We start from the raw sequence: 26,140 nt of genomic DNA on the forward strand, positions 1-26,140 counted from the left end.
ATCTTAAAACAGTAAGGCCTAATCCTGTAACGTGGTTAGGTTGACAGAAAAGAATGCAGAGGACATTGTACTGCCTTATATGGTTCATGAAATCATTATCATGTAATATCATACCTTTAAGTACATCGTGTACTTGAGATTGTGGAAAATAAACCAAACTATTGTGACAACACGAATTAAAATGTCCATTTACCATTTCTGCTGTGAAATGTTGTGCTTGGCAGTACATACAGATTTCATTTCATAACCCTTTCCAGTATAATTCAATGGAGGATTCATTATGAATAGTGTTCAGACTTCTTTTCCTATTGTGGAAAGTATTGACTTGATCCCTAGTTTGAGCTCTGACATCTGCAGTGCTTTGTAAAACAGCACACCTTCTTTGGCGTCCTCTCCTAGGAACAGAACTAATTTCACATTTCACAAAAAAATAAAAAATAAAAACAAATAAAAATTGAAAACTGTGTATGTGGGTTTTTTTCTTTTTTTGCTAGGTAGCAGAATATTTAGTCAAGGAATAAGTAACCACAAAAAGAAAATGGAGATCATATAGGACAAAAACACAGAATATCCAGTTATTGATAATATGTCCTTCCGTCACTGCATTACAAATTTGATGCAGTAACACTTTCGCTATGAGGAAATAATAAAAATGTGCCATACTGGTGCTATGGATAAAACATGTCAAATGCAACTCAGCCAATAAATTTCAAAGCAATATAAAACAAGCGATCAAAAAAAAAAAAAACTGATTTCATCCTCACCAAAGACAGAAAGAAAAACTTATCATCACAGATCCCAAGATCCCAACACTAAGAGCATACACAAAAATACACACAGGCACATATACTATCCGACCAAGAGTAAATTTCAAAAATGCACCAAGTTTTATATATATATAAACTAACCAACAAAATGCTAAAAGAAAAAATATCTAAAATGACAGGTCAATTAAAAGCACATTAGAACTAATAAAGGAATGTAATTGACTTAAAATAACAGAAAGCACAAGAATGATATCTCTTCACATCACCAAAATGTACACTAACATACCAACAGAAGAACTTATTAAAATTATAGAAAAATATCTTAGAGAGGAAAACAGTTCACCAAAACAAACAAAAGAAATTATCAATCTGTTATAAACACCCTTAAAGCTAAATACAGTTATGTTCAACAACAAAAAATATATTCACAGAAAGAAAGTTTAGCCATAGGTTTATCTTAATCAGGAATAATAGCAAACATATTCCTAAATAACATTGAGAACAAACTCTAAACTGAACAACATTCCAAAGAAATACTGCACGGAGCAGATATGTTGATGACATGCTTTTCAAGTTAATAGCATCAGACTTACTTGACACATTAAACTATATGCAGTACAGTCAGGTTCACAATAAAACTAGAAAGAAATGGGAAGATCAACTTTTTAGACATCACAATCAGTAAAATTGCCACATAAAATATGCAGGAAACCCACTCAAACATCACACACAATAGACAACAATTCCAATCACCTAACCACACACAAATTAGCAATCATCTTAGTTTCTTTACTCCTTTTCTTTTTTTTTTTTTTTACAATTTGCTTTACATCGCACTGACACAGATAAGTCTTATGGCGATGATGGGATAGGAAAGGCCTAGGAGTGGGATGGAAGTGGCTGTGACCTTAATTAACCCTCCGTTAAACGCGTGCTCTGTTGTAACACCACTACACGCGCGCGGACTGACAGTCCGTGATTATTTGTAAGCTTCCATTCCTTTCATTTCAATTCTTTTTTCAAGAATTCCTTATTTCTCTCTTTTTTCAATCTGTCTTACGTCGTAATTACTTTATTTGATTTTATTTATAATGATAAATGTGTATAAAATCTACATTTACAAGAACATTTCAGTCCTTTACGATAAATTAGAAGTTATCAACTGCAAATCACAGGACTTGGCAAACCTAATTGTAAATTAACAATAATTGGTTATTAATTTACTCCTTGGAATAAAATTGTAATCGTTACATTCTATTAGTCGATGTATATCGCATGGAAGAAGTCACGACATCGTGATGTTCTTGCCATGGAGTAAGTGCATTTCATTTCATCCACCTTATCAACGCCCGACTTCGTGTCATTATAGAAGGTAATCATTGAGGGTTTTGATCCATCTGAATCGTCATCAATAGAATGGTCTTCGTGGAGAGTAGATAGAACCAATACAACTTTGTCTTTCCTTGACTTGTATGACACAAGGGTATATATAGCCATTTGTGCATGTTACGATTTCGTGTAGCATTTCGTCAGTAAAGAACAATTGCAGAGCTTCAGCTGGCATCTCAGTATTCATGGCAACTCCTACTACTCCAGGGAAATGTTTTATAATATTATCTTCAGGTTGTCTGAACTTTCTATTGCAGGGCGATGATTCCACTCGGCCCCGTCATTTCCAACATATATTCCATGCTGTTCACTTTCAGTCACGTCCTCTTCGTGCGTGGACTGTTTGCTCTCAGAATTATGATCACTATCGTTTACGACGTCCCGATCGCTATCATCACATGCACCAACTTCATCGTCGTCCAATGACTACTCGATTTGATCCATAACTCTCGGAATAAATCGCCCCAACTCCTTGGAAAGAGGACACAAAATAATTATTCATCGCTCATTTTGTAATATCATGTTTATCCCACTGTAAATAATCACAAGTAGAAAATATATCAAAATAAGCCCACTACTACACTTGTAGGTAATAAAAGTACATAATTTTATAATAAATAATAACGGAAGAATGGATGACTTAACAAAAGAGTGAGTAAGACTAACAACTCACCAATACACGCCTGCGGACTCAGACTCCGCAAGTCTGCAGTTGACAATATAAACTTCCGTAATCAACAGCTCGGCGATTACTCAGACATTCTCACATCGTCACGGCCTTTGTATTGTTGTAGAAGGAAGCTACAAGAAGGCAGCTTGTTCTGCCTTGCATTTTCGGCCTATGATACCAAAGAATAATAAAGTGCGGACTCTCACTCCGCGGCGCGTGTAATGGAGGGTTAAGATACAGCCCCAGCATTTGTCTGGTATAAAAATATAAAACCACTGAAAACAATCTTCAGGGCTGCTGACAGTGGGGTTCGAACCCACTATCTCCCGGATGCAAGCTCACAGCTGTGTGCCCCTAACCACATGGCCAACTCCCCCTGTAATCTTAATAGTAACCTATAAAATATCTGTAAGAACTTGATCTGCTTCATGGTGGGCTTTTATCACTCTGAGGATCCTTTTGATATGATCTGAGTATTGGAGCAAGTCCAGACTTTTGGACTGAAGAGTATTTGCCAGTCTGCAATATGAAGGAATTCCTGGCTATTAGAGCAACAGGCTCAATGAATTCAGGTTTTATTGCAGCACGATGTAGCTGAATTTCCTGTCTCCTTATGTGAGTGTTTCTTTCAAGTGACAGCTTCCCCAACCCTTCAACAATCCTCACAACATATTCTTTTAAAATTGCAATTTTTTTTTTTGTTTTGTTTTTGTATTTTGGGGACTATCTTATCTCAGAAAAAGTGGAATGCTCAGAGCTTATATTTTTCTTAACACTGACTCTTTGCAAAACCTTAAAATTTGTTTTATAGTAGGGATAATATTGCATAATTTGGGCATACTGTTCACGTTGTTCACAAGAAGATAGAATCTGTGTGAGGTGCAATGGAGAAAATGTCTTAATAATATTATTTTTTTTAAATTGATTTATCTCTCTCCAACCTTGCTAGCCATGATTGTACAATCATACAATCATATCTGTGTCCAACACATTTCGGTGGGTCAAGTTTTTTTCCACCAGGAACTTGTCAGTTCCTGACGCAGTAGTGACAGTATTGAAAACAAGCTCCATGAAGCCCGCAAACTTTCTCGAATTTTGTTTTCCTTATCATCAAAGAAGTACACACCTACTGACAACTGCTCCTTCTTTGATAAGTCAGCCACCGATTTCCCTGAATGTACCTGCCTATAACCCTTCTAAGCAAGTTTCCTAACTTAAACGTACCACTGCAGTTTAAGTGAAGGCCATCTGAGCACAGATTCCCATCTCCTACTCACCGATTAGGATCTGGAAATCTCACTCCCAGTTTCCCACATACCTACTCCATAATCTCCTTTAAATCCCCAATCACCATCCAGTCAGTATCGCTCCTACACAGTATTCCATTGATAACAATCTCCACCTCCTTAAACTTTATTTGAGCTGCATTTACCAGATCCCACACATCCCCAACTATGTTGGTATTAATACCTGCTTGCCTTATGTTGTTGCTACCAATGTGAAACACTACCACTTTCTTCTTTCCCTCTTCCTTCTCTTCTGCTTTCCTCAACATCTGCCATAACATAAAACCTGGATAACACTCTACCCTGGTTCCCTTTCCTCCACACACTTTCCGCACATGTCTAACAACGGAATGCCCCATAACCAGAGCCTCAACCCTACCCACCTCATTTGATCCCCTCCCCTCTTGGTCAGGCCTATCCTTCCTGATAGCTGCAGAAGCTACTTCCTCCTCCCTTTTCTCCCTCCCATGACCCTGTTTTACCTGTCTTTTCCTATCCTCTACCCTACATTTCCCTTTCCTATCTTTTCCTTTCCTCCTACTTCCACACTTTTCAGTAACAGTTCCCTGTTCCTCATCTTCCCTCTGTTGTTCTACCTGCAGTGACTCATACCGATTTCTCACTGACACCTGTCCTCAATTCTGATCCTGAATAGGACCCTTAGCCTGCAACGTCCTTCCACTTAAAACATTAGACCACCTGTCTTCTACAATTCCCCCCTTTCCTTTCCATCCCTATTTTACACCTACTGTATCCTGTACATTGTTTGTGGGAGGCCCCAACTCCTCCCTCATACTCCTTAATGCCTGGCCACACCCACAGTTCCTACACTTGCACTCCTTAGCCATTCTTTATGGAATAATGAAAAGAAACGGTTAGTACACAAAGATCACACGACAATAAGGTAATTAATATACTACTGCACTACAATACTACTTAGTCGTACTACAGTATATTTTTATCCTACAACACCCTAACAGGATGAAAATTGCCGTTAATTAGAGAGAAAAAGTGCGGTAATTCCTAATAAGTTACAATACACTACCATAATATTTAAACTATGTTCAGATGTATCCTAATTACAATAAGAGAATAAGCATGCTAATTTCTAATAAGGTACTACAATACACTACAATAATTTTAAAACTACGTTCAGATATATCCTAATTACAGTAGGTTATTACCAAGCACAAACAGGAATGAAAATTGCAATTAAAGTTTGAAAATTGCAAGAACTACTCAGGAGTTACCAACAAAGTTAAATGCATAGGCAGTTTAATATTAGTATTATTTTATCCTACTATGCTGTAATAGAAATGAAAAGTATCAAAACGGTTACCATACACAAAGATACACATGATTATAACAAGCGAGTTACTATCTAATATACCGTATCTACACTATGAAATAACTGAAATGTGGTTACATGATTATTACAGCTGGTAGATTACTATTATTTTTCCTACTCTGCAGAACGGAGAATAAAAGAGTCCTTAAATGCCTAAAAATAAGAGGTTGTCTACAATCATTTCTCAAAAATCTTCCCTCAGAGCTACGCCGGGGACTTGCAATTATTGGGATATCGGAATTTTGATTATTATTATTATTATTATTATTATTATTATTATTATTATTATTATTATTATTATTATTATTATTATCATTATCATTATTATTATTATTATTATTATTATTATTATTATTATTATTATTATTATTATTATTATTATTATTATTATTATTATTATTATTATTATTATTATTATTATTATTATTATTATTATTATTATTATTATTATTATTATTATTATTATTATTATTATTATTATTATTATTATTATTATTATTATTATTATAAGCTAACCGCTCTTAACCCACCGTTGGTCAAGGGGTGAGCGTGGCATTCACTATTAAAATAATTTTTTTTGTGAAAGTCCAGAAGCCGCAGATAGTGGCATGTAACTATGAGTAGTTTTTCACTGGAATGTCAGGAGTGAGGGGGATTAGTCAGAATGCAACTACATCACCTTTAGTGAGTTCAATGCTACTGAAATGTGCACTACTACTTAGCAGTGAGCAGAGCACTCACCCTAAGCCATCCGTGTTGTTCATTTTTTACTTATTTTGTTTGAATCTCAATTTCCATATTTTATGTTTGGCTTGCCAAATTCTAAGAATTCTTATGATTAATCACCCAGTTTTAATTATTGTTTACTTTGTTTACAATATGAGTGTTGAAAATCAAAAGGCTAATTAGCTTGAAGAGAAGTTGGTCCATGCAGGGAATATGTTTCAGGTCAGTAACAGTTCTGATGATTCTGAGATAGATGAGGTTGTAAATAATGACCACAACAGCGAAAGTGAACAACCTTCTGAAGATGGTGAAGAGGAGAAAAGTGCCATTAGTTCTTGGCCTCATTACACTCGCCCTGGCAAGATAATGCAATGGAGAATCCATACACCAAATCAGTGCAGACACAGACCAAGAAAGAGCATCGCAATTCACCTTGCAGGAGTGACAGGGGAGGCCAGGAATTCAAAGACAATTACTGAAGTATGGAACATCATTTTTCCAGTGTCGGTTGTTGAAGAAATAACCTGCTATATGACAAAATGTTAGAGTTATTTCAAGGAAGGTGTTGTTTCAAGGAATATATGAAAAAACCCTCACCGGCAAAGTATGGTTTGAAGATATTTGCTGTAGTAGATGCAAGAATTTTTTATATACAAATCATTGAAGTTTATTTTGGAAACCAAGCAGAGGACCTTTTCATTTGTATAATACACCAAATGTATACATCCTTGACCAATGACAGGTTAAATACTGAAAGATCGAGGGTGCGAAGTATAAATTACAGACACTTGAACTACCTACTCAGAGCTACAAATGATTAGAATACAGAAATCAGCTGATATTTTCTTGACTACACTACACCTTTGTTCATAACTGTAACCAACAATGCAATATTTGAATGCGAAGAGCAACAATAATTGATAACAATGCAATGACTGGTAGCTATTTTGCCAGCGAAATACTGTATATTCTGTTGAAATCCTTTCTTTAAACAAAATTTACAACAGTATTGCATTATTCAAAGAAATTATTACCTTCTTGATTGGTGGAACAGTTGAACGCTACTTGAAATACCCTGTCTATTGCCTGCACTAATATAACCACTGCTAGAAGTTACAACTATTTTTAATCGGCTATTCTGCGGATAACTTTCGGCCCCGGAAAATATCAAAATATGGATGCAATCTTAACGACGGTGCACACCTTCGTTTCGGGATAACTGGTGGCTAATCTGTAAGTCTTATCACAAATCAGAAAGCACAATCACGTTTCATTTTGGAGAGATCTACAACTTTGGTCCTATGACTTTTTATCGTATTTCTATTCCTTATACGTTAAATAGAGTTGTATTTCTCGATTTCAAGTTAATTTTGTACTTTCACACGTATATGTTAACATTAATTTGGCACACTTATAGAAATGATAGAATCATGACATTCGGCACGCACATTGGCATGACCAGTGGTAATGTGATAGCCAAATTTTATGATTCTATCTGTCACATGAGTATCACAAATATACAGTAGTATGCGAAAACTGTACAAAATTTCACACCCAATGTTTCTAACTCAATCTAACCCATAAATATAGGAGATACGAGAAGATGTCATGGGACAAACCATGTAGAACACTGAAAGAGGCGTCTGATGGTGAGGTCCATTTGCAGATATATCGCAGAGTTTCAAAGCAGTAACTTTCGAAATAAAGGTCTGCACTTCTAGAGTGTGTCTGTACATTGACTATTTTGGCGACATTTCTGTACAGTTACCCCTTTTCAGGTGTACTAATGACCATCTGCATATTTTTAGCTTTGGTGTCTGTTTTTCTGTTTGTCAGTCTGTTTGTCTTTAACTTGGAAACTACTGGATATATTTACACCAAAATTCATATTTAGAATCCTCCTGTCCTTGGGTAGGTTTCAGGACAAATATTGTTTCTAACTCCATGAAATGACTGGGGGGTTTATACAAAACCGAAACCATGATTTTGCACTACCACAAAATATACACAACCAAACTTAATAGAAATTTACCTGCCTTAATGGAAATTAATTTTTAAACCTTTTTTCTCATGTTCATCATTTCGGTAAGAGGATTTATAAGGAAGATATCATTAACCGGACTTAACTTAAGAACGGTCGCGTGTTGAGCGTATTTCTTACAACTTGAAAACTATTGAAGATATTTGAACCAAACTTTATATTTAGCATCCACCTTTCCAAAGGTAGATTTTAAAGGTCAATAACGTTTCCTGTTCCTGGAATGGACTGGCGGTTTATAGGGAACCGAAATGGTGAATTTACTCTTCCACAATATATACAGTACATGACCAACCTGACTGGAAATCAACCAAATTTGTTGGAAATCCATTTCTAAAACTTTTTTTCATGTGTATTTTTTCGACAGAAAGATTAATAAGGGAGATATCGCGAATGGTCAGTTTTGCAGGGTAAGTCCAGCAGACATAGACCAAAAGGTGTTGTACATGGAGCAGATTCCTTATCTATCTATATAAGTAAAATCCTAATGACTGTGCGCCTGTACATTGACTATTTTGGCGAAATGTTCACACAGCTACGCGTTTAAGGGGTAATAATAACAACCATCTGCATAATTTTTTGGTTTAGTTTCCTGAAAGTCCTAATTTTAACCCTCCTCGCCCAAAATCAACATTGCGGCATAATCTGCCAGATGAACAAGAAAACAGAAATTTGGCAAAATTATACGTTTTAGCCTGTAACGGACAGAACATTTCCAAGAGCTTTAAATTTTTCACTTTTTCCCCAAAGAATATCAAAATATGGAGGCAATTTTAATGATGGTGCAGATCTTCGCGAAGTCCTATCACATAAGGGAAGGCACAATCTCCATTCAATTTGGAGCGATCTACAACCTTGGTCTTATGACTTTTTGTTGTATCTGTATACCTTTTACGTTTGATTTTTGTCTATTTCTCAATGTTAAGTAAATTTGGACTTTTCACATGCATAATTCATACTTTCAATCACTTATAAGAAAGACAGAATCATCAAACCCTACATGAAAATTGGCCCACCCAGTAGCCATATGTGAGCCAAATGCTATGTATGTAGCTGTCACATAATTATCTGAAAACTAATGCAATGTGAGATAATCCTACAAAAATGTTATCCTATTCAACGTTTCTAACTCAGTCTGACCCATGAATAGCTCAGATATCATATGACAAGCCATTTTAGGCCGCTAAATCTGACGTCTTATGGTACAATCCTTTGTCGATATGACATTCCGTTTTGCAGCAGTCAACCTGTAAATGAAGGTCTGCAATATTTTAAGCATGCATATACTTTCGTATGCCGATCTATATATATTCACTGATGTTGTCTTGTAGTGATCGAGAAAGGGTGTGTATGCTATTGTAATCAGTACTCCCCACACCGACTTTGACTGGCAGTAGGAATGGGGTCCTTCTCCAACACCTGTGTAACTGGCATTCTTTCCAACCTGCACCTCAGTCTCTTTACTTCTCTGTTAATATATAGTGGATCTTTACCATTCCTTATCACCTTTAAAGGTACAAACCTATTTTCACATTCCTCAACAATTGCTTTAAACCCATCCCAGAGTCTGTTTACATTTTTATTTACCATTTTCCACTGATCATAGTTGCTTATTAAAAACTCCCTCATGCCTGTTTTATCAGCCATATGGTACTGCCTAACAGTCCTAATTTTAATCTCTTCCTTTCTTTCACATTTATTTTTAATTACCACTAAAACAGCTTTGTGATCACTAATACCATCTATTACTTTGGTTTCTCTATAGAGCTCATCTGGTTTTACCAGCACCACATCCAGAATATTCTTCCCTCTAGTTGGTTCCATCACTTTCTGAATCAGATGCCCTTCCCATATTAACTTATTTGCCATTTGTTGGTCATGCTTCCTGTCGTTCGCATTACCTTCCCAATTGACATTTGGTAAATTGAGATCACCCGCTACAATCAGGTTCCTTAATTAATTCTAATTTTCAGTGTTGAATTGAAAACAATTTTATTCCAATATTTCACAGCCGCAAGAAATGTAATATATGTCATAACTCATAATCACACTGGTAACAATGAAAATAATCTAGTATGTAAAGATGAGAGACTTCACAAAACACTGCCTCATATTTAATCTCTTTTATCTGTTACTTAATACACAATTTCAAAGTTTAAAACTATTTTCTATGGTAAAAGTACAAGTAATTTTGATGCTTACAATTTAGCTTCAGTACAGTATTTACAAGAGCCATTTTTGTTAGAACTCTTTGTCTTTTAAACCTAAATTAACCTAGACATTTTATAATATTATAACAGTATATTTTGACTAATAGTTTCTTTTCAGAATTTTTTATTTCTTCCCTCTGTCTACCTTTCAGTAAAACTGCAAATCATGCAGATCTTTCTCCATTATCTCAAGCTGTAGTTATCATTTCATATGACAAGTATGAAGTAAGTATTAATGTCTTTAGCTCCTAAATTTATAGTTAACCTATTAAGTTGAAAATAACACAGAAAACTAGATGAATTAGGTCTGAAGTAAATGACTTGGTACACAATTGCCTTACATATGACCCCTATTTTTGTTCTGCCATTTACCTTACTATTAATATAATAATTGAAAGAAATAATGCTTACTTCATCTGTTCATTATTTATTACAAGTTTTTGTTTTGACTTTATGGTGTTGTGGTAGTGCTGTGTAGAGTAGGCTTGTATGTAGACATTAGTTGCACTTGCTTACAGGTGCTAGTGGACACTCACGTCCACCTTCAGTGCGGGAGCAGCTCACAGCTACAAGTGGTACAACGGTAGTGGTGGTGCCCAGTCCGCAGCCCGGTTGTCCTCGCTCGCTGTTTGGCCGCCTGGGTATTCGCAAACCTTCGCTCCTCAGCCTGACCAGCCCACACGCCAACAGCCACCATCCCACCACGGCCACGGCGAGAACCTTTAGTTTGGACGATTTGCTTAAACCGCCACCCAAAAGTAAGGCGTCCAAAGCCCTCCTCCTCCTGGATCGGTGTGCCCACGCCTTAACACACACCATGCCCCTGCTTCTGACTGCGAGTCCGGGAATGACACTTCCAAAATGCTCACATGCCTCAAAGGTTAAACTATCTTCTCTACTCCAACACCAAAACTAAGATTAGGTTCTTAATGAAAATATTATTTGTGTACAACAGTTACTCTTCTTGTAAATATACCTGAAAGATTTATTTTCAAAATACTTTTTTTATTTAATGCTAACTGTAACTTATATTCAGTGCCAAAGATAGAAAAAGTTATCTGCAATACAAGCAATAACAGTACTTTAAATTCATTATAATAATACGCTATTACTGTTAGCTGAATACTACTAAAATGCCAAAGAATGGCTTACCACCGAAAAATAGCATATACAAGGGTAATAAATGTGCCTTCACTCATTGCCTTTGGTTAGTTTCCATACCTTTGGTAATAAATAAAACTAATACAATATTTAAACTAGGTCCATAAGGTCATTGTTAAATTCATTGTTCTCATGTCTGATTTGCTTCCATTCAAGATACCAGCAGAAAATGTTTTCTTTTGTTTGATCCTTTGAAAGATCACTGTAATAGGACACAGGATCCAAATTTGTCAATAATTATGTGATGTGATGTATAACAATACAAAAATCCATTTTTTTTAAAATACAGTATTCAGTATATTTCCTTTTTTATAAAGTGATACATATGATCTTATTACTACAAATAATTCTACATACCGGTACTTATCATGAAATCCTTTTTAAGAAATTGATATGATTTAAACATAGTGTTGCAGTCTTATGGCTAGTGTAAAGATTCAAAGGCATGGTGTGTTTTGTTCATTAAGTCATCTTCTCAAAAGACTCATTTTTACCCTATAAGAATTTCAGGGGCGGTTTCTCCACAAGGTTGCAGGTTTGCGCTACCCCCATTAAATTAGGTAAAGTTTCATCATTTGGATTACTCAACTACTGTATTTTCATTCAACAAGACAAACCTTTCAAGAACTTGAAAGAGCAAATATTGACTACAGGGTACTTTACAAGCCGGTACTCTTAGATGTTCACTGCAGGAGCTGCAAAGTTTGCAGCGGGAAGTCAACCTGAGGTAGGATGAAAACTAGGCTGCTTGAGGGGTGCGCGGGGCTGCTAGAAGTGTGCTTTTGGGCTGCTACAGGGGTGCGCGGGGAGAGGAAAAGATAGGCGTGCTTAAATGGAGGTTTATCAACCTGGCTCCTCCTACCACGGCCGACTGGATCCCTCGCTGCGCTAAGGAGATAGCTAGAGCGAAGCATCAAAACAGCCATGCCTCTACGTAACCAACTACTTGCAAAGTCGCTAGAGACCGCTGCTGCTCAATGTGAGATTCTGTTATAGAACAGGAGTGTCATCTAGCGACACCAGATGGAAGTTCATCTGCGGGATCACGCCCGGTTGGATCCCTCGCTGCGCTCAGTAAGGAGCTAGCTAGAGCTATTCGTCCTGGCTAGAGACGCATCAAGTCGGCCGTGGCTATACATATAAGTAATGGCTCTAAATTTGAAAATAAACACCCCCATTTCTTTCAGTATAGTCGTGAGCTTTGTTATGTGCATACAAGCTAAGTAGCTTATTGATTTCATTGTGTAAATATTCGTGTCAGCATGTGTGTTTTTATTATTGTGCATTTTTATCACTTACTGGTGTTTTGCCAGATCATGAATTCGGTGCAGTCTTTAACGTCTAGGCCGTTTCCGCAACGGACTGCCGAGGAAAAATCCGAGGTGAAACGAATGGGTAGGCCAACGTGACGTTTAATTTCGAAACCAGATACATTACAAAAGGATATTTTTTCAATACCGGAATTAGGCTACCTCAAGGTGTTTCATTTCAATATGGTAAAAGAGTTTTTAAATGAAAAAATGTTGATGCGTTGTAGTAATATTCCTGAAAATAAAAATGTTTGTTTTATTTTTAATAATAAAAAGTATTCTTGAGGTATCTAGATTTGAAAATTAGCCTGTAAGCATATTATATCATTGGTAAAAAATTGTGCACCACTGAACCTTTTAACCACCAGCTACCACTGAAGAATTCTACTGTAGGTTACCATATATAGTTAAAGGGAAACTTCAAAAACTCAAGTAAGTTCTGTATTGGGACATATGTGGCACACTGAAGTTTGCCAGAAATTGCTATTGCAGAAGCACTATTAGTTCCTTTACAGCAACTGAACACACTTTATCTTGATTGCCATTACTCACACTATCCACACCTCATCAAGTTCCATACTGTTGCCATTGATTCTTTCACGGCCCATATTTATAGACATGATAGAGGCTATTGGGCCTATGCCGTGTCAAGAAAATAAGGTGAAATCCTTTATGTTTCACAGAGAACTTTGCTCTGCATCATCAGAAGAAAATCTCGATTGTCCATGAGGAGGGCTTCTTAAACAATGAGCTTTGAATTTAGATGTTATAATAAAAATGGAAATGGTATGTTCATTCATTACCAGATTGCTCCCCAGATGCAGTACAGCGCTAGCGTTTGAAGCGGAAGCTGACAAAACCATCAGAAACAGTCTGAGGGTCACGTAACATAAGAGATGTACGCAACATATGACATTGGCAGGGGTATGACATAGACACAAGCCCAGAATGAAACATCTGGCGATAAGGAACGTACAAATTTGGAAAACACTGAAACGAAATGAAATAACAATAGTGAAGGGACAGGGAAAGGATCTATCTACGTAAATCCTTAATGGCTGGCAACCAGGTATTACTTAATTGATAGCCAGTGTCCCTGTTGAAATTTTTAGGATTTCTACGTATTTCCACAGCTTCCTGCATAATCCTGGACCTGTAGTGTCTAGTGTGGGTAAGAGCTCGAAGATCTTGGAACATAACATCATGACCCGATGATAGAGTTTGCTCAGCTATTGCTGATTTGTCTGGCTGGTTGAGACGAATATTATGTTCATGTTCCTTGATATGGGTACCAATGGACCGGCATGTTTGGCCAATGTATACCTTACCGCAAGTACAGGAAATTTTGTATACCCCAGGATGTAAAATTGGGGACATGTCATGTCTATAAGTTCCATACTATTACAACCATAAATGAGACAGAGGCTTCAAGAAAGTTACATTTTGTTCCAACTTGTAACTTTGGAGAAAAACTGCATCCATCGTGACATGTCAATGTACAGAAAATACAAAATACACAAACATTATTTTGGAAAATTAACCAAGAGTTTTGTTTGCTATAAAATAAATACAGGATATAATCAAAGAAGTAGAGCTGTTACTAGAATATCTTACTGAATTAGCATGAAATTATTATACAAGGGTATGCTACTCACTTATGGAGATTGCATAAAGATATTTTAATTACCAGTATATCCAGTGAACTGTTTGCTGGCTGGCCAAATTGAAAACATAGATAACCCAAATGTGTGTCAATGAATAAATGCATTGTGATATGATTCAAAACAAAAACATATTACCAAATTCAATATAGTAACACTCCCATCTGACAACTGATAAAACTAAGAAACAATGTTAGGTTTGGTCCACCCAATCAATACACATCACTTTACAAGTGAACTATTTAATTAAACAACATATTAAATATAAATAGGGACATGTTTTGTCTCTATTTGAGACTTCATCAGCCATAAAATCACGTGGTAGGTTACAAAACTCAAAAATCAGAAATTGAAAAAAAATGGAAGAACCCAATGCCTTTTAGGGACATTTTTGAGAAAGGCAAAAGATATAATATAAAAACATTATTTACACAAAATGACTCGCTTCTTGCACAAGCTTTTGTTGTCTTCAATGTTTAAAAAATGTTTCGTATGGAATCAATGTCCATTGTTGATGTCCATATAAATACGGCTGATGAAGTCTCAAATAGAGACGAAACATGTCCCTATTTATAATTAATATGTTGTTGAATTAAATAGTTAATGAGTAAAGTTATGTGAATTGATTGGGTGGACCAAACCTAACATTGTTTCTTAGTTTTAACTGTATCAATACGGATCTATACAATGAAGTTTGTAAATTGTACTGACAACTGATAGCCAAAGTCATATTTATCAGATAGATTAGTCCACCCACTTGCTGATCCATACAACATGCTGCCTAGTTCCTTTGGGTTCAGCAACAACTATCCTTGAATGGCAAAGATTCCTTGTGTGGCTGACTTTTTAAATGGACTGGCAGTAGAAGGTGCTCCTTCATCATCTATAACATTCATCTGCCTAAAAGGATTCCTCGACAGTCCACTTTCAGCTGCAGTAAAACTTGGAGCCATGGTCATGCATTATAATGGCACCTACTTGGGAATGTAACCAGATAGGAACACGGACTGGTGAATATCCTCTATCTTCGGCTGAAATTTGGGTTCAGACTGTAACTTGGACAGCATTGTTCCACATGACAGACTGTACTGGCATCCCTTGATCCAAGAAAATATCTCCTTTAGAGTTGTAGTCTCAAATGGTGGCTTACCAAATAGCAACGTATACATGATACAACCAATTGACCACACATCATCTTCAAAACTGTAGTTTGATTTCCCACACAGGCTTTTTTATTTGCTTGCTCTAGAATTCAACTCTTATAGCAAGATCAAAGTCTCCAATTTTCACTTGCAATTCATCTTTAAGAAACAGATTTCCAAGTTTCCTCTATGAATAATATTCTTCTTGTGTAAATAATCCATACCAAGCAAAATTTGTGTCAAGCAGTACCTTACTTTAGTTTCTGCTGAGGTCTTTCAGTACAAATATAATTCCATTAGCGATCTTCTTTGGCAAAGTTCTAAAATTATAGAAATATTATGGACATCCTCCTAAAAGCTGTGAAATCCCACTAAATGCTAATGATTGAGACTGTAGTGAATCGTGATTTTTTTTTTTTGTTTCCACTAGTTGTTATTTTCCTTGACACAATCTTGCCGGCATAAATATTACCTGTTTTAACTTTGGTAAGTTCGTAAGAAATTTCAAAACCTCCCTTCCCAACAACCTTCCTTTCCTGTAAACAGTTCCCTTTCCAGAATGATATACTGTATATTATCTGGAATAAAGAATCTATCATCTTCTTTCGAAGCTATTGTCAGAAATATTGGCTGAAGGATAAAAAAACGTATTAATATTTTAACTCATGTGCTAAATTATCTATCCATGATGAACTCGTGACTGTATTGATCTCAAAATTCTAGTCTGTACTGTAGAATGGTAAACAATTTCACCTGTCATATGGACAATGACAATCCTGCAGCCCTACCCTGTTTGAACATTGTTGCTTTAATTTAAATTTAAATTAGTGGAAGACAGACTGGGATATCTGCACACTACTGTGAAGTGTAACTTGAGTCACTCATCTGTCTCTTTGAAGTACAGTACATGTTCTATATAGTAGTGTGTCTAACCTGTTGGACATTCAGTGTCCTGTACAGACTATGAAGGCCCGTGGAAGAATGGAAGGTAAAAGGTAAAAGCTGCTCCTTCATGGTCTATAAGATTCATCTCCCTTAAAGGATTTTTCTGGAATGTATGTATGGTTTTTCCTTTTGCGAAAACAATCCATCTCGCTACTTGGCCCAGGTTCAGTGGCCTGGCCATTGGTACAATGACTCCCCCGTTTCTGCTGTGCAGTATTTTCGAATGTTGTCGAACAGATATTTCATCCTTTTACTTCCAACTTCTTAGGTAGGTTCTGAGGAAGATTATCTGCCTGGCAAATCTTACCAATTATAGTTGAACAGTCCAGATTATATTGACACATATTGCCTTGGGTATATTCTTTTTCACAGTAAAACGACTGACAGATGTGATCTAAAGAACTCTTTTCTAACCATGTTGCCAGTCATACACATTTATTAACAGCTCGCCAGTTCCTTTTCTAATGATGACAGCTTTGTTAAGTTTTAACTCAGCAGTGATATCTTAAATGACCGAGACAATATCTGTCATGTAGTATTTCTTTTTCATGAGACCAAAAGTCCAGTCACAAAAAAAAAAAAAAAAAAAAAAAAAAAAAATCTTGATGTTTCATGTAAATCTGACATAACTCACTACATGATGTTATTTTTATTTTGTACGACACAGTTGCCAGCATGAAGAAAAAATCACAGCACTATGACTGGACTCTTGTGCAGGCAGTCCATCATAGTTAAAATTATCAGTTATAAAATATGCAGACAAGTAAATGTTTATAACAATTGAAAATATACAGTATATTATCTTGATGCACAAGTTGGTTATTTCATATTTTGGCACAAGGAGACATTGCAGGAACTTCATTTAAGAAACTATACCAATATTACAAGTTATAAACCTCATATTTGGTCTGTATTGTCAACCTTAAGTGGCTTGATAATTAAATTATCTGTAATTTAACAAGCCCATTCAGTTGCCAATGTTAAATTCCCATTGCAACATAAGGTATGGTTTTGTTAGACTGAACAGCTTGTTTCCAAAGTTCTTTTGAAGACTTTTCCATGTAGCCACATCACTGTCACACCTTTCATCACGTAGTTCAAAGATCAGGCTAACAAATAGTGCTGAAATCTAAGAATCAATATTTCTCGCCCTTCCTGCTCTTTTTCTTCGTAGCGTAAAATTTTGTCAGGCAACTTAAGGTATGGTTTCCTGGAGTGTGTCAGATATATATTTTACAATGTTCCCTGAATTGGTTAATAACACTGAAATTAGTTACCATATTGCAAATTACACATCATCTTCAAAATAATTCCCTTCCACAGTGACACACTTCTGCCAGCATGCATAATGTGACCAGAAGTATCGCTGAAAGCCATTTTGAAAACCAGTTGTAGTGCTCTTAACGAATTTGCACTAACTTCATCAGCATTCACAAAACTTTACCCTTTCAGATGAGCTTTCAGCTTTTGAAAGATAAAGAATTCAGATGAAGTGACAAATCTGTAAGCATGGAGGATGCTCCAAAGCAGTAACATTGTACCTGGCAAGGTACTTATTTTACCAGTACTGATTGAAGTGGTGGTGTGTTGTGCAGAGGAAACCAGGTGTTCTCTTCCCATTTTTCCAGACCTTTCCTTCTTACTGCATCCTTAAGGCAATGAAGGATTTCCACATTCAGTTCTCTCATTACAGTATGACCTTCTGCAATAAACTCATAATGGATGACATCCTGAGCATCAAAGAAAACTTCCAGCATAACTTTGCCTCTGTTTGTGTCCTTGGGAAGTTTTTGTTTCCAAGGAGATGTTTCAGATTTCCACTTGCAAGACTGTCTGTTAGGCATCAGGTTGTATAAATAGCACCAAGTTTCATCTCCAGCGATTATGTTGTTAAAAAAAACCATTGTCTTGATCGCATACTGATCAGATTCCCTGAAATAATCATTCTTGATTATTTGTTTCTAGGAAACAACATTTTTGGAACAAACTTTTGAGATATGTAATGCATGTTCAAATGTTTGTGAAGAATTGTATGAACACTTCTAACTGAAATTCCAGCCTCTGCTGCTATCTCCTCAGTATTCTTTCATTGGTCACCATTTACAACAATGCATACACATTCGATGCTTATTACATCGCTGAGGTGACAAAGGATTTTCACATACAGTTCTCCCACTACAGAAATCAGTTACCATTTGCTACATTTGTTGTAGTTGGTGGTCAGCTGTTCCTCAAGTCACCTTTGATGCTATTGCGGCCTTCACTGAAATGTTTATGCCAGGTATAAACACAGTTTCTATTGCTTTCAGTAAAACCCACCACTTGCATCCTACACTTGTTCTTGCCCTTGAGAGTCAATAATTATAATTATATTTTTGATTGTCTAAATTTCTTTTGGGATATTATGTCATGGCAAAAGGAGTGATATTCTGTGTCTGCAGGAGTTTTCTTGCTGCTGGAACATTAATTTGCTATTTTCCAATAATTTGTATAATGAGCTAGTTCTCAAATATCCTCCATCTCTTTGAGGTCCAACAGCAGTATTGACAGTGAATGGCTTGCAATCTGCAGCAACAAGAAGGTAACAATATTGAAAAATACTGTGTAAATTTAAAGAGCAGGATTTAGTCAGACATTTAATTTAGACATGTTTGCTGTCCAGTGCTCCTAGATAATTAGGAAAACTCCATTTTCCCCAATAGTTTTCTACTACTTGTCACTACATTTCATTGGAAGGTATGTCATCTATATAATATTCCATATTATGATACTAGTCTGTGTAAAATTTTGAGAAACTGTTGACATGCCCAATCGACAGCAAAGTGCCAAAGTATGAAATGATTCATCAGTGGCAAGATATCTAAAAGAAATACCGGTAGCAAATAGATTAATATATTTTAAATTGTTTTAGTAAATAAGAAAGATAGTTGTATCTGTAGAGCCTCCGTGGCCCAGGCGGCAGCGTGCTGACCTCTTACTGCTGGGTTCCGTGGTTCAAATCCCGGTCACTCCATGTGAGATTTGTGCTGGACAAAGCGGAGGCAGGACTGGTTTTTCTCCATTTACTCTAGTTTTCCCTGTCATCTTTCATTCCAGCGACACTCTCCAATATCATTTCATTTCATTTGTCAGTCATTAATCATTGCCCCAGAGAAGTGCGACAGGCTTTGGCATTCATCACAATTCCTATCCTCACCGCTAGATAGGGGCTTCATTCATTCCATTCCTCACCCGGTTGAATGACTGGAAACAGGCTGTGGATTTTCGTGGATTTTCATTCAGTTGTATTTGTAAGTCACATTTTTCATAAGGATTGTGTAATTTGAAAAATCAGTACAACTCCTTAGTTTCTCATTCAGGCTAATTCTTTGTTTATATTTCAATTAACTGTGAAAGCCAAATAGAAATATATAAGAGATTATTTCCAATAAGAGTGAAAGAAACTGAATCATTCGACATTTGGAAAAGAGCCAATGATACACCAAATGGGTCAATATGACAATTTTTGATGTGCTGTTCTTCATTAATCCTAGAATGGTAGACATAATCACCCACCTATTATTAGTAGACATACGTAAAAATGACGTATCAAAGGAATTTTTGGTAAATGAGCAAGTAAATCCACGTGCAAGTTATCTATATTTACAAAAACAAATAATTTCACTTGTCACAATACAAAATGAAGCTAGTTTCACAGAACGGTGCACAAAACCTACAGAAACTGTTAAATTTTCCATTGAAAACGAATAACACATAAGAAATGAATTACAAGGTTCTGGTTTTGCCTCAACAATGGGGTAGCATTAACACACTTAAGACATACAATATTCCAAACGATAGGGCACGGCCTTAAGAATATCAGATACTTAGGTTGTTATCAAGTGGAACATTCAGGACATTTCTTCTTTTGATGTTCGCCACATATGGGCCTATTGCAGGAACAGTATGTAGTCGTCATTCTTTTGATGCTCGACGGGCAGAAAGCACAGTACTTCCTCTGACCTTGTAATCTGAAGCTGACGTTGGATTTGGCCCATCATCTTGTCCGAGTGAGTTCTTTATGAACGTCTTCACCTTCGTTTGCATGGTGGGGATGGATAGCCTTTGTGATTGCCATGGAGCTGCTAGTTGCTTGTGGAGTTCTATCATATAGTCCAGCCTTGTAAGTGCCTTTTTTTCTCCATGATGGAGCCTGCACAAATTGTGGGAGTATATAATGAATGAATTTATGCAAGCTATATTCATCATATTAAAGAAAAAGCACAGTGACCACCATTTAGTTTTTCATCCACAGTCCATGTTTGAACACATCTGGTCAAATACATCAACTCCACATTTGCTTTGGTTATAACAAGGGATCATTTCTGACTTGTTGTCATTCACACTGATTGATGCATCATCGTGCATTGTTGAGATGACTGTCACAAGTTTGTTTTTCTTCGGCATGTAGGACACTGCTGTCACATTTTCGTGAAAAATGAACAAACTTGATCCAACTTTCCTTTGCATAAACTTGGAGTCCTTGAACTCAGAAGGTAGTTCTGGTTTGTCCTTTCGAATAGTTCCAAGAGCAGTAATACCTTGTGCCAACAGGGATTCAATTAGGGGTACACTTGTGAACCATCTGTCCATTGTAATATTCCGGTTAGTTCCTTGTATGTTAGCAGATAGTTTTTCCACAAAATACTGAGCTGCCGGCACGTTTGCAGGTGTGGTGCCTTTTCCAAGGTAAGGGATGGCATCCTGCATGTAATATGTTCCTGCATCACACATCATGATTATTTTTAGCCCATATTTCTTAGGTTTTGCGGGCATGTACACACGAAATATGCATTTTCCACGAAACCCAACCAACCTCTCATCAATTATCGTGTAAGAACCCGGAGTGTAATTTCCTCGGCAATTCTTCAATAACATTTCCCAAATGTCAGAAATAGGAGCAAGTCTATTCGCATTTCTCCTCTCCTCACGGGTACTTTTGTCGTCAAATCTCAGGCAATTTGAATCTTCTTTCTGACATAGTAGCCCGATAACGTTCACCACATAAAGTAGCATCAAACAATTTAGATGCCGCCAGATGGTTATTCTTCAGAGCTGCAGCTAGTATAACCAAAGAAAGATAACCGAGAAGTTCGTCCATAGTTATACTACTTATAGTAGGGCCCTTCCTTTGTTTTTCTTTATAGTTGCTTCTTTGGCGATCCATTTCCTCATTCGTATATTTGAGAATTGTTTCGAGTATACCCATAGTAAAGAAGAAACGAAAGCAAGCACTAGGTTCAGAATAGCTCGAAACATTCGGGTTTACCCGTTGATGAATATGTACAACATTCCTTTGTGGAGTTTTCCCTTCATTTTTCCTTTTCTTTGTTGTCCACTAAAATCCATTTCGTCTAGTCATTATGAGTTTATCACTCTGAACTAGAGGATTAGAAACACTTCCACTGGGAGCTCCACGCTGAGTAGATATTCTGGAGGTCTCCTTTTGCCGTTTCTTGCTGCTATTTCCTATATTCTGTAATATTTTCTTCCTTTTACAGTACCTCCACTTGAGACGGGATCCTTCTTTCCGGAGTTGCTATGTTCTTCCACCTCTACGTCACGTATTACTTCACTCAGTTCTTCATATATGATATCATCTTCAATTGCCACATAGTCTTCATCAATGTCAGAATTATTTTCCTCAGAATCAGAGCACACTTCCACATTGTCTTCTTCACCTTCCAACTCATCTGACAGCTCTCCTAAAAGCGCTGCTATCGCCTCGTCATTATCCAGATACTTCGCCATTCTGCAATTAGAAATAATTATTATTAATTAAATACTTATTGTACATAAATGTGTGTGTGTACTTTTATACTATATGTGTTTATTATATATATCATATACGTAGTGTAGGTGAAGAGAAGATCCATTATTGGTAGACATACGTCAAACAGACATGCAAAAATTTACGTGCATTGGTAGAGTACGTCATACTTACGTGTAGAGTTTCAATGGACGAGAGCTATAGACAAACTGGCGGGAGCACGGGTGCCATTCGTGGCCACTTCTGTTTCACAACTGATTAGCGGATGCACTTCCAGCCGGACAAGCGATAACGTTGAGTGGGGGAAAGGAGGGATGCGCCTGTTCATGATAGACACGTCATTTTTACGTAGTCTACCATTCTAGGGTTAAAGATGTTTTGACTTCTGAGAAAGGCAGATGAAATCCACAAGAAGGATCCAAACCAGTGAAGTTGTTTTGACTTCAAAGAAAGTGGAATGAAGTCTACAAGAAGGACACAAACCTGACAAAAGCAAGGAAGGAATATCCAAAGATGCAGCTGAACATGAAATAATACCATCAACATTACCATAAAGTAAAGAGTCAATGCCATGAAGCAACACACCTTGTCTTCCTTCATGTGCTAAAAACCAAAAAGACAACACAAGAAAGTGTTTAAAAATGAAAACTGGACTTGTTACTGAAGGAAGTGAAATATGAACCCTGCCTCCATGGTAAAAAAATCTTTATTTGAGATTTAAGATACATGAACGTGATGTCAAGAGATCGAAGGTAATGAAAGATAGAATACTGCAGTTGAAACTACTTCTGTTGTATCACCTGAAACATTTAACCTATCAACATTCATTATTTATGCATCAAGATTCATTCATTTCTTGTAGCACCTTTAACAATTAATTGTTATTTTTATGATTATGTAATATAATTGTTTGAAATCTACACTGTGATTCCACTTTTCATTATTATTTCTATATGTACCTCATTGTTAAAACTAGATTATTCAGAAAATATTTTCTGCCTGTAGTTAGTACAAGGTTTGCCAAGATGATTTTCTAACTTCTCCAAGAGTATGTCAAAGGTGTTATTTGCCATTTTAAGTAATCATAAATTTTATGAGGATAAAGTCTTGCATCTCTCTACAAATGGTAGAATTTTCCTAAAGTATTATTTTCTACATTCATGAACCTGTTTATGATACTTCTTCCTAATTATCAATTTTAAGTCATTAGTACCCATCAATACAATCTTTCAAGTGAGTGAATTTTTTTAAATTCTGACAACTACAATGCCTTGTGGCAATTAAGCTGACTTGCGTGATGTAAAGAATTTGGTATGAACATGAAGCAAGTATAATGCTACACATAGCACTTCATGCTAAACACAACATACTATGAGAAGCATGCTTGGTATTGTAACAGCAACGCCTGTACTTTAGCTTTACCGGAGAGCATGGGTTGATGCCAGGGTGTATACGGTCCATACTAGGAACTACAGAGAGAAAGGTATTTGAATAAGTTCCTTTGAAATTTAAGTCTTTGTTTATTCAAGTTAGACAAGAAATATATCACCTTTTACAGATGTGAAGGATGGATTTGAGAAAGTCCAAACAGTGGTTGGAACTGAGACTGTCTCTCGGCATCGGCATCGGCAATATCCCGCATTGCCGGACTCCTTCCCCCTCACCATGGATCTCCTCTCAGCACCATGGCACCATGTTATCCCACGGTGTTTGACAGATCTTGAAAGTCCGATGAGGATCGGGATCGAACCTGAGAGTCTGACGCCTAATGATTGATTACGTGTAATGTGGAATTATTGATTTAGTATTTAATTCCACTTCGATCCCAGGAAGGGAGTAAGGAAGTGTATAGGCATCGCACAGAATGTCAGTGATATCTGGTATGACACTTCTTTACTGCACTGCACAAAAGAAGAAGATTAACACAGTTCGATATAAATGAAATGATTGTCATTCGATGCACTTGTCGACGTAACTCAAGTTAATAGAATGTCACAGTTCATAATGAAAGAAAAAGATTAACACAGTTCAACATAAATGAAATTATTGTCGTTCGATGCATTCATACATCGCAATGTCAACTGAGGTGGTTGTGCACTGAAGTGTACAATCTTCTACAAAAGTATAGAAAGTGTTCAAGTATATGGCCGAGCTCTTTATCGTCATCTTGAGTTGATCTTTGTAGCACATCAGAGGTGCAGGTATATGGCATTAAGTCAAAAAAACTACACCAGGCCTCTCCAGAGGCCACATACCATTATTATTGAGTCACTGAGTTCACAATACAGGATGTGCTGAGGAAGTCTGTCATCATTTGTATGCTGAACATGACCATCTTGCACTGGCCCTGCATACATTGAATGTGTGCTCTGAATCCACATGAACATTTAAGTCATTGCTATAATTGTCTATCTATCTTTCATGATCGTTATTTCTCTAACTGCTCAATCTACCAACTTATATTAGAGGTAATCAAAAGGTAATCTGGATTATTAATAACAACCTTTTCCTTGTTTGATAGAGGGAGGTGTGAAATGAGGGAGTCCAAGGTAATGAAAGAGGAGAACATTTCAAAGTCAAGTCAACTTGTACAACATATTTTTTAGTGGTGATGGTAATTATTGTTTTAAGAGGAAGTATAACTGGGAAACCATCCTCTCTCTTAACACTAATCAGAAGGAAAAGGGAAGAGATCGTCACTTCGAAGAATGAAGGTATTGGCAAGAGGTCTACAAAAGGCATGAAAATAAAAGACTCCTTATGCCTTGCAAACCTAATAACATCAGGGTCAGCAAAGAACAAGAAGTGCCCAAGGGAAGTCGGATAGAGAATATGAAAGCGAGGAGCCTAACACAAGTAAGTGGAATTAAAACCAGAATCAGCTAGGGGAACCATGGTTGCCAATCCATGCTCCAAAGTTCAGAGCCCCTGGTGCCCCATTCAGTCACGTCTTACAACAGGCCAGGGATACTAAGGATGTATTCTACTTCCCCCACACACAGGAGATAACATATTTCTAAAACTGTCATTGTCCTTATAATTTTCGAGTCCTTGCTCAAAATCTACTTGAAACATTTGCCCTTCTCATTCCTTTTTTCTGACTGGATCTAATCTCCTTGTGATTTCATTTTCTTTCTAACTTTCACATTATCTTCAAATATACATAAACTTCTCCTCCAACTGTTGTGCTTAGCAGCTTTTTCTACTTCATTTTTCAGCATCATGTTCTCCAATGAAGGACTCACTACAATGTCACTCACTTGTCTGTTTGTCTATCTGTCTTTCATGGCTTTAATTTCTCTAACTGCTCAACCTACAAACTTATAGTAGAGATAATCAAAATGTAATCTGGATTATTGAAATTCATTTTCTTATTTGGCAGAGGGAGGTGTAAAATGAGGGGTTACAAACTAAAATTTGATACTGAAGGACTGTCATATTCCATTGAGGGAACCTGCAATTAAGCTTTAAATAATATCATTTTAATTTTTTATAGAATCCAAATGGAAGTGCAAGAAGAAAAAAATGTAAGACATTTTTGTGACACTTTTTCTAATTTGGTGATGTGAGAGAGAAAATTTTCAGAAGTGACAATTGAAGGAATGTCATATTCCATTGGGGAAACCTGCAATTAAGTTTTAATATTATTTCAATATTAGACATTTTTTAGGCACCATC

The 26,140-nt window shown here is 36.5% G+C and overlaps 1 protein-coding gene across 1 annotated transcript in view; it reads left to right on the forward strand.

The window, feature by feature from the left end:
* The window catches only part of LOC136874512 (uncharacterized), a 799,993-nt gene that overhangs the window by 640,632 nt on the left and 133,221 nt on the right, over positions 1-26,140 (forward strand). The window contains exon 18 of the mRNA XM_068227822.1: positions 10,953-11,192. Within this exon, the coding sequence (XP_068083923.1) occupies positions 10,953-11,192 (240 nt within the window). The remainder of the gene's footprint in view (positions 1-10,952; positions 11,193-26,140) is intronic.

The sequence above is a fragment of the Anabrus simplex genome, chromosome 5 (genome assembly GCF_040414725.1).
Source record: "Anabrus simplex isolate iqAnaSimp1 chromosome 5, ASM4041472v1, whole genome shotgun sequence".
NCBI lineage: Eukaryota > Metazoa > Arthropoda > Insecta > Orthoptera > Tettigoniidae > Anabrus > Anabrus simplex.